At 45.5% G+C, this 12,500-nt stretch overlaps 2 protein-coding genes across 5 annotated transcripts in view; one reads left to right on the top strand and one right to left on the bottom strand.

Moving 5' to 3' along the window:
• Window positions 1-4,659, top strand: part of mipepa (mitochondrial intermediate peptidase a) — a 47,181-nt gene extending 42,522 nt beyond the window's left edge. For both annotated transcript variants that reach the window (XM_076282846.1, XM_076282845.1), the window contains exon 20: window positions 3,980-4,659. In XM_076282846.1, coding sequence (XP_076138961.1) covers window positions 3,980-4,080 — 101 coding nt within the window. In that variant the 3' untranslated portion in view covers window positions 4,081-4,659. The remainder of the gene's footprint in view (window positions 1-3,979) is intronic.
• Window positions 4,660-4,757: 98 nt separating this feature from the next.
• tnfrsf19 (tumor necrosis factor receptor superfamily, member 19) overlaps window positions 4,758-12,500 on the bottom strand; it is a 29,038-nt gene continuing 21,295 nt past the window's right edge. For 2 of the 3 annotated variants that reach the window (XM_076282843.1, XM_076282844.1), the window contains 5 exons: window positions 10,683-10,847; window positions 9,566-9,700; window positions 8,919-9,024; window positions 7,661-7,979; window positions 4,758-5,733 (listed from right to left, as the gene is read on the bottom strand). In XM_076282843.1, coding sequence (XP_076138958.1) covers window positions 7,670-7,979; window positions 8,919-9,024; window positions 9,566-9,700; window positions 10,683-10,847 — 716 coding nt within the window. In that variant the 3' untranslated portion in view covers window positions 4,758-5,733; window positions 7,661-7,669. The remainder of the gene's footprint in view (window positions 5,734-7,660; window positions 7,980-8,918; window positions 9,025-9,565; window positions 9,701-10,682; window positions 10,848-12,500) is intronic. The other variant, XR_012986583.1, reaches the window with a different exon arrangement.

Genomic DNA, 12,500 nt, shown 5'->3' with positions numbered 1-12,500 from the left:
ATCATGTATGACAAAAGCCCAAAGTTTGAGACCGTGTAGAGTAGACATTTGCTTCAATTTCAAAACCGGATTACTCTGGAACGGCTATAACTTGTATAAGGGAATGCTTTACACCTTTGTGTTCGGTAAGTTCTGCTGTTTATTCTGATAAACGGTTTGTAATTTCTTGAATCAAAAGTTTGTGAGATAGGCTATCTACTACGACGAATGGGTGTTGAATGTCCGTCTGTCTGCCTCATAGGTCTAAATAGCAGCGTGTCGGGCCGGATTAAAATAGCATACGGGCCAATTCAAAAGAGAACTATTTACGTGAGAATATTAGCCTGTGAAGATATAACGCAGATCCACAGATCTCACTAGATTTATGTCTATGCACTCATCCTGAAATAATCTAGCAGTGGCACATGAAAGCATAGTGACAGTTTCTTAATGGTAGTGAAGTGAAAGTGAAGCGCTGCACCAGTGCCTATAGGCCAGTGTTTCTCAAAGTGTGGTCCGGGAACCACTGGTGGTCCGCAAGATATCCCAAGTGGTCCGCGGGCAGACGTGGTAAAATATAATATAGATGAGTTGTTTGCAATATTGAACCAACTTGTATGTAAATCCAAACAGTTCTGCAACACTGTGTAAGCTACTCCAGTTTAAATCATATGAGTCCTCTGACACAATAAGCAAGGTGCCAAGACAATAAGAAAGGTTGTTCAGTGAGTATGTCTATTGTGTAATATACTGTTGAAGTAGGTCTACTGTTTTTTATTTTTTAGCTAGGTGGTCCGTGAGGTTTCTATTTATTGGTTAAGTGGTCCTTGGTTTGAAAAAGTTTGAGAAACACTGCTATAGGCTATGCTGCGGTGGCGGCTCACTACGAGTTGTAGATCTTCAAATCATTTAACCTTATAGGCTGGTAATGTTAGGCTACATGATCCCTACAGACACTTTCTTATTTTTAACCGTCAATAAATACGAAAATTAGACCGGATCTGACTATTTGTGGTATGCTAGCTCTACCTGCCACAGTGGCTGGTAAATTGACCAAATTCACCCGCCAGCGCACAAAACTACCCGCATTTGGCGGGGGGCAGGGGGTTAATTTCCATCCCTGAAACACACACACACACACACACACACACACACCACATCATACCATAATACACCCACACACCAAACGCCACCACCAAACTTTCATACCACACACACACACACACACACACACACACACACCACAACACACCACATCATACCATAATACACCCACACACCAAATGCCACCACCAAACTTTCATACCACACACACACACCCACACACCCACACCACAACACACCACATCATACCATAATACACCCACACACCAAACGCCACCACCAAACTTTCATACCACACACACACACACACACACACACCACATCATACCATAATACACCCACACACCAAACGCCACCACCAAACTTTCATACCACACGCACACGCACACACACACACACCATCACAGCACACTCACTTTTCTTAAACTCAGAGCTACGTAAACGCAGACAGACCCCCCTCCCCTCCCCTCTCTGTCTGTCTGTCTGTCTAGGGGAACAGGAGACAGTCAGTATTGAGCAAACAACCAGCCATGTACTCCCCTACATATCACACACACACACACACACACTCCCCTACATCACACACACACACACACACACACACACACACACACACACACACACACACACACACACACTCCCCTACATCACACACACACACACACACACTCCCCTACATCACACACACACACACATACACACACACACACTCCCCTACATCTTTCTTCTTTTTAGCCCTGTGAACATCCACAGCTCTGCTTTCAACACACTAGGGGTGTAACGGTACACAGAAGTCACGGTTCGGTTCATACCTCGGTTCGGACATCACGGTTCGGTACGAGTTCGGTACAATGGAGGGAAAAGCAAAACAAAAATGCAGAAAGCATTTTTTTTGTACATGTCTCAGGCTGTACCACCTAGTGTCATACAGTCTCTTCCCTGAGCTATCTGCAACAGCCTGAAGTGTGTAAGATGTAGGCTAAACAGTACAATAAGTACCCAGACTCCATCTGTAACTTGTAAACAAAATAAGACAATCAGCTATAAAACTGAAAATAGGCCTACAGCATCTCTTATTTCTGAAAGTGCAAATTACATAGAAAAATGATTTTTAAAAATCCACTTAAGCAAGACCTTCAACATCTGTGTTTAGTTGTATATGGAAGGGTCTACAATTTGCCTCAATATTTTTTTTATTGTGTGTAAAGTAATAATCTAGCCTACTAACTGTGAAAATATCACGCGATTTACATAGCTTTCTGTCATTACGAAATCATTTAATTTAAGCCATAGGTTTTGGCCCTATTTGTATGGGTATCCAAAGGCTGCTGAAGCGCAGGTGAAGTTTTTCCCCCTCGTTTCAGTGATTGGTAGCCTACATCATCTGGGTGCTGGCTTCGAATATGTGTAGCATTTTTTCCACTCATACCCAACTGCTGAACGCCGACACACAGTTTCATCTTATCCACCACTCTTTCGCCTGTACTAACGTTACTGTAACTGAAGTTCTCAAACTTGCGATCTTAAAGAGACCAGCGGATCCTCTAACTCTTGTGGGTCTAACCTTAGTGCTGCTAATGACTGATGGACTCGACCGACGACCTGACAAAAAAAAACATAGGCGCCAATCAGAGCTTTAGAGCTAAGGCGAGGCTACAGATTAGCGTTAGGTGTCGCTAAAGAATTCCCGTAACTCTCGATACTTAACAGTAATTGCGCATGACATTAATTAATCCGCACACGAGTTTTATGTATTTTTATACCGTGTATTCTCCGTGTAAATTCATGCACAGAACCGTGACGCCCGTACCGTTTCGGTTCAATACGAATACATGAACCGTTACACCCCTACAACACACACACACACACACCACACATGCACACAAACGCACACACACTCCCCTACATCACACACACACCCACACACCACACATGCACACACACACACACTCCCCTACACCTTTGTGTTTTTTAGCGCTGTAACCATCCTCAGTCGTCCTCAACCCTGCTTCCACCACTCCAAACTCACTGCAGGGTTATCTGCCTCAGTGGTTTTACTTGCTTGCTGCCTGTTACTTAGTAGGTGTAAGGGTGTGTGCTTGTGTGTGTGTGTTTGTGTGCGCGTGAGTGAGTGTGTTTTGTGTGTGTGTGTGCGTATTTGTGAGCATCCGTGTGTTTCTGTGTGTGTGTGTGAGAGTGTGTTTTCTGGTCATATCCTCCTGTGTTTCCAGTTCTAAATTCACCTGATTACAATGTCTGAGAAACACTAAGCTGTATTCCACTCAGACTTCAACACATTTTTAATGTGGAGGCAATTAAGGGTTTGGAAGACTTGTAATCTCTCTTCAGCCCCTGTAGGGCAATGTCCTTTTGGGGAAAACACCACCCAGGTAATATTAAAGTGTGTGTGTGTTTGAGAGAAAGAGAGAGAGAGAGAGAGAGAGAGAGAAAATTACTATGTTTCATCTGATTGAATCCTCCCTCTCAACACACACACACATAATCCAAACCCACCTGAAAGCAACCTGCTATTAAAGCGGATCATGATACAGGAAAAGGAAAAGTAGTGAAAAGCCCTCATGGGTTTGTGCGCTCCTGTGGGACTGAAGTATCCCGTCATTGTGTGTGTGTGTGTGCGTGCGCTCCTGTGGGACTGAAGTCTCTCGTCATTGTGTGTGTGTGTGTGTGTGTGTGTGTGCGCGCGCTCCTGTGGGACTGAAGTCTCGTCATTTTGTGTGTGTGTGTGCGCTCCTGTGGGACTGAAGTCTGTCGTCATTGTGTGTGTGTGCGCGCGCTCCTGTGGGACTGAAGTCTCGTCATTGTGTGTGTGTGTGTGCGTGTGTGTGTGCGCGTGCTCCTGGGTGACTGACGTCTCTTGCCATTGTCTCCTGTGCAGGCATGCTTCAGAAGAGTCCGTCCATCGAGGACTTCGTGGACGCACTTGTGTCTGACCTCAACCCCGACTTCGAGACCTTCATTATGGACTCGGAGAGCTGATGAGAAGAGACGAGGCTGTGTGTGTGTGTGTGTGTGTGTGTGTGTGTGTGTGTGTGTGTGTGTGTGTGTTTGCCATGGTGAACTGCATCTAGCAGCTCAACTTCCAAACCCCTCACTGAGACTACATGGGTTACGTGTTCATCATGATCACCTATGCATTCACACAGTGTAACAGACACATCAAATGAATCTCATCTGTTAGTCAGTGCACAACACACCACTTTCAAACTCCAACACCCCCAACCTCGACCGTCCACCGGTATTGGCCAGACTAAGCTGTTTTTTTGGCTTTGTAGGTCATTAAATAATTTCTGGACTTGACTTCACCTGTGACTTGCTCATGATGAGAACAGTAATCTGTCCAGCACTTTAACCGCAGACAAATCTGACTAAATTGAAATTCACCGAGCCCCTTTAGGTGTTTATGACCAATGTTTGTTCTGTGAATGTCAGTTGAATGGACCTCTGTATAGGACATTTGGTAAATACATTTTCTATATCTATGAATTTTACCAGGGATGTTTAAGTTTTACCAATGTATATGTTTCAAATCAACAGATAATAAAACTGAATATATGAGGTGTTGGTGTGCGTGTGTGTGTTTCTCCAAGTCATTTTCATTTATCCCTAAGATCTCTGTGATTCCAACAATACAAAGAGAACAAGACGAAAGAGAATGCGTTTCTGAGATTTTAATTACAAATAATTTTGAATTTCCGAAATGCTTTAAGTGCACATCAACAAGAGGAGAAAAAATCACAACAAAAAGTGAACAAGGTGGATAATTAACAAGACTGTTATCTACATTACAAAAATATTACCAGTCTAATAATTATTTTTCTTCAAACTATTTTACAGTATCTACAACACAAAACAGTTGTATATCATATACATGTGTGGGAGTTGTTATGGTATGTATACTACAGGTCCGAATTGGAGCATCTCTGAGATTTCCACAGTGCACAGTCTTTCACTCTTCCAGGCCCTCCGATGCGTCTCTGGAGTCGAGATCCTTTAGCTCAATTTTACATACAACCTGACCACATGAAAAGAGTCTTTATTCTTGTGGCCAATGAAAAGAGAGGGAGAGAGAGGGAGGGGGGGTGGGAGGGCAGTAGTTATGAGGAATAGTTGTGCAAGGTCACCCAAACTTAAAAAGGGACAAAAAAAAGAGAAGCCTTGTAGCCGTTTCCTCCTTCAGCACGCAAACGAGTCGGCGGGCCAGATGTTTCAGCTAGCCATCCCGTGACTTGCGTGCGTTGTCACGGTGACCCCACCTGGGCAGGGCTGGGCCCCCCTTATCACCACAGGTTACTCTGAACATTTAGCCATTTTTGCAAGCAGTTTCTTCAAACGTGCTCTGTGCCATTTAAGTGATTCTTTTTGCATTTTATTTACATGATGGGTGACTGTGTGCAGTCAGACACCTGCCATTGGTGGAGGTGACTACCCCTTCTCTTTTTTTCTTGTTTTGAATGTGTGTGTGTGTGTGAGAGAGGATGTGTATGTGACAGAGAGAGAGAAAGGGTGTGTGTGTAAGAGAGAAAGAGGGTGTGTGTGTGTGTGAGCTTGCCTAATCTGAAATGGGATCTTGGTCATGCCCAGCATACTTCACAAGGATGTGCGCAAGCCAGAGTGAACACAGGAACCATCCTGGAAAACGAGAGAGAGGAGAGGGAGAGAGAGAGAGGGACAGAGAGAGGGAAACACGGTGAGTCACGTGGCCGGGGAGAGCCAGTCAGGTGGACACTTTGAAGTTGAACGCAATAGGAAATCAATGGGACAGCTCAACTGAGCCCATCGCTTCTTCACTAGGTCTTACTAAGTCATTTCAGATATATACAGGAGAGGTGTTGCATTCCTTGTGCTATAGGGAGGGCATTTCAATCAACTACCCAGCATTTCAATCAATTTCAATCAACAACCCAGCATTTCAATCATAAACCAAGCCTATTTACCATCAAAAACAAAATCACCGACAAAGCAACCTTTGTGGGTAGAATCAGCAATAGAGCAGCCTTCGAGAGCATTTCACTGGGGTTGTCATAATAGCACATTTCCTCTGGACACCAGTTGTTGTTAAAGCCGTGTTGCTGCCATAAAAAAAATCTCGTAAAAATGGATATTGATTTATGATGAATGAAAAAACTGGGCATGAGGATCAGAATCGGACCGTGAACTAGGCCATCAGCAAGCCATTCAAGTCTATAAAAGTCAGCCATGGTTGGCGTCTGCAGTTCTTCCTCTGCATTCTGGCGGGCGCAGTCGTTTTCTAGTTGACTGGCTGCCACCCCCTGCTGTGACTGACTCTTGAGTCTGTCGGCTTCAGCCCTTTTTCCACCGACTTCCTCGTGCCATCGCTCACAGGTGGAGTCCAAGCCTCCTCCTCCTCTTACATGATGGGCGGGTTTCCAGAATTTAATTAAAAAGTTAGTGTTGCTCTTTTCTTTTTTCGTTTTTCACTTCATCCTCTCAATGTGTTCTTTTGTGTTTGAGCAGCACGCATGCATGCATACACACACACACACACACACAAATGGCAACTGCTCAATAATTTCCACACTAGGCAGGTGATTTAGTGCAGTTGAAAGAACCCTTGATGTCTTCAAAGGGAACCAGGGCAGCTCAGTGCTTTCATGTGGGAGGCTCCAGTGCAAGCTAGCCCTTTGTTTGCTGAAGCCAGATCAAGTGTTTGCTCATTTCTCTCCTCTCTTCCTGTGCTCAAAGGCACACAGATGTTTGGGGATTGCTTATTGGCTTTATTCGGTGTGGCACACACCCTTACGGAACCCCCCCCCCACCCCCCCACCCCCCACACACACACACACACACACACAAACACTCGTTCCTGATGACTGATTGTGGACAGAGGAATGAGAGACGGAGAGAGAGAGGCCTTTGTGGTAAACACAACTCTGGCCTGGCCGACGAGACGCCCGTTTCCGCTGCCTTGGCCCATGCACTGCAGGGTGTGCTGGCCCTCCCTCGGCAGGTAAACAGCATGGGGGGAATTGGGCCCTCCCTCCACAGGTAAACAGCATGGGGGGAATTGGTGGAATTTCTGCAGGATTAGCGAGGCTTTTCTGATCCTTCCCAAAGCCACTCTAATTAATCACCCTGGCATAATGCAGTCTCGGAAAAAAATATTATTCCTCTGGCTCATAAACCCAGGGATGGACGTCATAGCTACCACGGCAACCCCCATTACAAGTCTGTTGACTTGTTTGCTCAACAGTAAGATATAAACACAATGGCTATTAAAACATTCCAGAGCACTGTCAATATATCTTATGAAGAGCCAAATTATTCATAGCTGTCTGTATTAGTTTAGTTTGGAGATTAAGCATGAATGGAACCCCAAGCTTGTTTACATTGGAATCACACTGGAGAACTTGGATACTACAAACTGGCCTTTGAGAGGCTATACACACTACAGGATACAGAACAGCACAATTTAAGTTTTTTGTTTTTTGTTTTAAAGGGTCCCTTATAATGTTTGCATAATAGAACCTATTAAGGACCTATGGTCCCCTTCAAAGGTTGAGATCCCCTTATGTGTGAGAGATGCTAAGCTCCTCACCTCCACCAGCTACTGCTGAGCCAGAGATGAAGTGTTGAACACGCCACTGGCCTCCCTCAGCTCGGGTGATCGTCTCCCTTTCACCCCTCCCTCCTCCTGCTCCTCCTCTTCCTCCTCTCCTTCTTCCTCTCTCTGCTCCGCGTCCCTCTCTTCCTCCATGGGAGCTCTGCTCCTCTTCCTCGACTCACAGCTGGGGACGCCGAGGGCCCCAGAACAGGGGCTCAGGGCGTGGGGCCACGCCTCAGGGTGGGCCTCCAGTCGAGGGTCTGGATGGGCTCCCAGATCCAGCAGGCTGCTCCCCGCCGATGGGATGGCGTGTCTGAGGAGGGAAAGAGAAAGAGAGGAAGAGAGAGGGAGAGAAAGAGAGGAAGAGAGAGGAATACAGGGTCATAAATCTAGGAGGAAATGATGGGGATTGAACTCTGGGGCCCGAGGCCTGTTGGGATTGAGCTGCTCTGTCTCTCTCTCTCTCTCTCTCTCTCTCTCTCTCTCTCTCTCTCTCTCTCTCTCTCTCTCTCTCTCTCTCTCTCTCTCCATCTCTCATACACACACACACACACACATACACATACACAAACACACACCTCGAGCTGACCACAGACTCACATATTTCTGACCTACGCTTCAAATACACACTTTTATAAATAAAAGTGTAGTCTTAGTGGCTCAAAAACTTTTTTTTCATACACACAGACTTGAACATAAGGCGCACGCACTCTAGACGCCACCTTTTGCACTGACCTGCTTTATGAAGACAAACTCTGAAAAAACGACTGTCAATGTGCGGACAAAAGGAAATAAAAGAGTAGAAAAGTAGCCTCAGTGGTGAATTACCCGGCCGAGTGAAAGGCCAGTGCGTGAGGATCCCTGAAGGGAGCTGGCCCAGGCGCTGAGTTAAGAGACGAGAGGGTCTCCTGCCAAGGACAATCTCTGTGAAACACTGTGGTCGAAACTATGTGACCCAAAAGCCCTTGACAGGGCTGCGGATATTTGATTGTGTCTGCCAAAAATAACCGCCACGCCCAGAAACCAAGTCCTCCTCTGCACCACCAGTTGGTGAATAACGAGCGCTGCCAAGCTTTGAAGAGGCAGCTGCCAACGTGTTTTTTCCCCTGCTATCGGGACAGCAAAGGAACGGCACTAAGCCCATCCCGGCTGCTGTGTCTGATACAAAACACTCCTGCAGTCTGCAGTGCTAAGAGATGGCGTCATTGGGGTTCTTTGAGGCCGAGCGGTTCCTTATTGGTTCTCTGCTTACCTGTCGTCGTTGAGGCTGTCGTGGGACTGGAAGGGACTGGAGTCGCCGCTGCGGCCCAGACTGCAGGTGTCCTCACAGCACAGAGACGGGATCAGCGGAACCGGGCCTGAAACAGAACCAAGCCCATCAGAACACACTGACAGACAGAGAACTGGACCGCAAAAAGAGTCCCTGTCACTGAGAACATTAGAACTTCAGATCCTAACATGTGTCACATATACTGGATTTCATCCTCATTATAATTCAACAAATCCTTGCTGGTTTTATATAAGTAATATATTACATTTGTAGTATTTTATAGATAACAAACATGCATCTAGTATAGAAAACAAATTTGCATCTAGTGCAACCTACAAGTTTGGTCTTTTTATGTCCATTAACATATTTTTATTTAGTGTTCGCTTTTATCCAGAGAAGATTTATCAGTATGTATGATCCTTGGGACAGTTCCTCTATCAGGGGAGTGGCAGGTTTGGGACAGTTCCTCTATCAGGGGAGTGGCAGGTTTGGGATAGTTCCTCTATCAGGGGAGTGGCAGGTTTGTATCCTATCTCCTATATCTGACCCCCCATTATTTTTTCTTAACCAGGAAATCACTAACTAGACGGTGTGACCACTGGTGTCCATGGTGATGGTGCTAAACCCACCACAGGTGTGCCCTGGCCCGTGGTGTCCATGGTGACAGTGGCAGCAGGGTCGCTGGGCCAGGTCCTTGGCCCTCCGCCGGTCCAGGCACGTCAACTCCGCCTCACAGTACGGACCTTCCTGTGACCTCAACGCCCCTGGACGCAGGAGGAGAACAAAAGGGCAATGTCAGGAGAAGTCCAATGGGCAAATACACACACATACACATTTATCTGCTATCATGTTTATCTGCTATGTTGCATCAATTGTGTTATGTGCACACCGGAACATTCAGAGATGGTGCTGAAAGACTTCAGGGGAAGTCCAATGGGCAAATACACACACATACGCACGCATGCACGCACGCACACACACACACATATTTATATTACATTTGGTAATTTAGCAGGTTTTCTTATCCAAAGTGACTTGGAGTGTTTTGCAGATTGGCTAGAATCCATATGCATATTTTACAAACTACTGGAACCCATGCAATACTCTTCATCACTCCAGATCTCTTTGACAGGACCTTGTGTGTATCAAGCCTGTGAGCATTTTTTTTAAGTTTAAAGTTGACAGTCTAAACTATGTGTTATTTATAACATTTTCACTTAAAAATGTAATTTCCAAATCACAGGATATTGCGTAATATCCTTCACCATTGCCCTCTCTCTCTCTCTCTTTCGCTGTCTCTCTCTCTGTCTCTGTCTCTCTGTGAAGGCCTTGTGTGTGTGTGTGTCTGTGTGTCTGTGTCTGTGTGTGTGTGTGTGTGTGTCTGTGTGTGTGTGTGTGTGTGTGTGTGTGTGTGTGTGTGTGTGTGTAGACAGGCCCTACCACTTAAAAAAGTTGACACAAAAAATATGTTATTAATAAAATGTTTCATAATTCATAAAAATTATAAAATATATAATTTCCCAACTACAGGACATTGCGCAATATCCTTCACTTTTCCCCCTCTCTGTCTATTTGTGAAGGCCTTGTGTGTGTCTGTGTGTATGTATGTGTGTGTGTGTATGTGTATAAAAGAGTAGAAAAGACTTGTGTGCGCGTGTTTCATGTGTGTGTGTGCGCGTGCGCGCGTTCGTGCGTGTGCATGCGTGTGTGTGTGTGTGTGTGTGTGTGTGTGTGTGTGTGTCTCACCACTGGGCTTCTTCTCCAGCAGCTGTCTCTTGCAGTAGATGACGCAGAGCACCAGCAGGGCCAGCAGCACCGTGGCCAGAGCACTGCAGATGACCGCTGCCAGGGCCATGTCTCTGGGGCTCGTCACCGGCGAAGGGATGGGCACCAGGTTCACACGCCCGCTGCCTGAGAGGGTTAACACACACACACACACACACACACACACACACACATACACACACACAAAACACATACACACACACAGACACACACACACACACACACACACACGAAACACATACACACATACACACACACACACACACACACACACACACACACACACACGGAACACACACACAAAGGAGAAATCAGTAAGTTAAGTTCACACAATATATATCGGCCCTGTATGCTGTATGTGTGCTGCATGTGTGCTGTATGTAGGCTGTATATAGGCTGTATATAGGCTGCATGTGTGCTGTATATAGGCTGTATATAGGCTGCATGTGTGCTGTATATAGGCTGTATATAGGCTGCATGTGTGCTGTATATAGGCTGTATATAGGCTGCATGTGTGCTGTATATAGGCTGTATATAGGCTGTATATAGGCTGCATGTGTGCTGTATATAGGCTGTATATAGGCTGTATATAGGCTGTATGTAGGCTGTATATAGGCTGTATATAGGCTGCATGTATGCTGTATATAGGCTGTATATAGGCTGTATATAGGCTGCATGTATGCTGTATATAGGCTGTATATAGGCTGCATGTGTGCTGTATATAGGCTGTATATAGGCTGTATATAGGCTGCATGTGTGCTGTATATAGGCTGTATATAGGCTGTATATAGGCTGTATGTAGGCTGTATATAGGCTGCATGTATGCTGTATATAGGCTGTATATAGGCTGTATGTAGGCTGCATGTATGCTGTATATAGGCTGTATATAGGCTGTATATAGGCTGTATATAGGTTGCATGTATGCTGTATATAGGCTGTATATAGGCTGCATGTATGCTGTATATAGGCTGTATATAGGCTGTATATAGGCTGCATGTATGCTGTATATAGGCTGTATATAGGCTGTATATAGGCTGTATGTAGGCTGTATATAGGCTGCATGTATGCTGTATATAGGCTGTATATAGGCTATATATAGGCTGTATGTAGGCTGCATGTATGCTGTATATAGGCTGTATATAGGCTGTATGTAGGCTGCATGTATGCTGTATATAGGCTGTATATAGGCTGTATATAGGCTGTATATAGGTTGCATGTATGCTGTATATAGGCTGTATATAGGCTGTATATAGGCTGTATGTAGGCTGCATGTATGCTGTATATAGGCTGTATATAGGCTGTATATAGGCTGTATATAGGTTGCATGTATGCTGTATATAGGCTGTATATAGGCTGTATATAGGTTGCATGTATGCTGTATATAGGCTGTATATAGGTTGCATGTATGCTGTATGTATGCTGGCTGTATGAGTATAGCACGCTGGAGGTCCCCCCCCTCCACCTCAGCCCCAGATATGTTTCTATCTCTGGGAGGAAATAGCTGAGTTCAAAGGGAGAAAGCCCAGGGTGTGGCTCTGCATTCTTCACCCGAGCCCATGATCATTTTTCCCTCAACCCCTACTTTAACAGACACACACACACACACACACACACACACACGATAATTTCTCTCTCAACCCCTACTCTAAAACACACACACACACACACACACACACACACACACACACACACACACACACACATACCATGATGATCATTTCTCTCTTAACCCTCACCTCCCCCACCTGTCCACAGGGGAGGGGGGGGGGGGGTATCTGG

This window comes from Alosa pseudoharengus, unplaced genomic scaffold (assembly GCF_046254945.1).
Source record: "Alosa pseudoharengus isolate Yale_2024_CS ecotype anadromous, Long Island Sound unplaced genomic scaffold, YU_APseudo_1.1 YU_APseudo_1.1_scf_13, whole genome shotgun sequence".
NCBI lineage: Eukaryota > Metazoa > Chordata > Actinopteri > Clupeiformes > Clupeidae > Alosa > Alosa pseudoharengus.
Note: the sequence above shows the minus strand (reverse complement) of the source record. Positions and strands in the feature narration are given on the sequence as shown.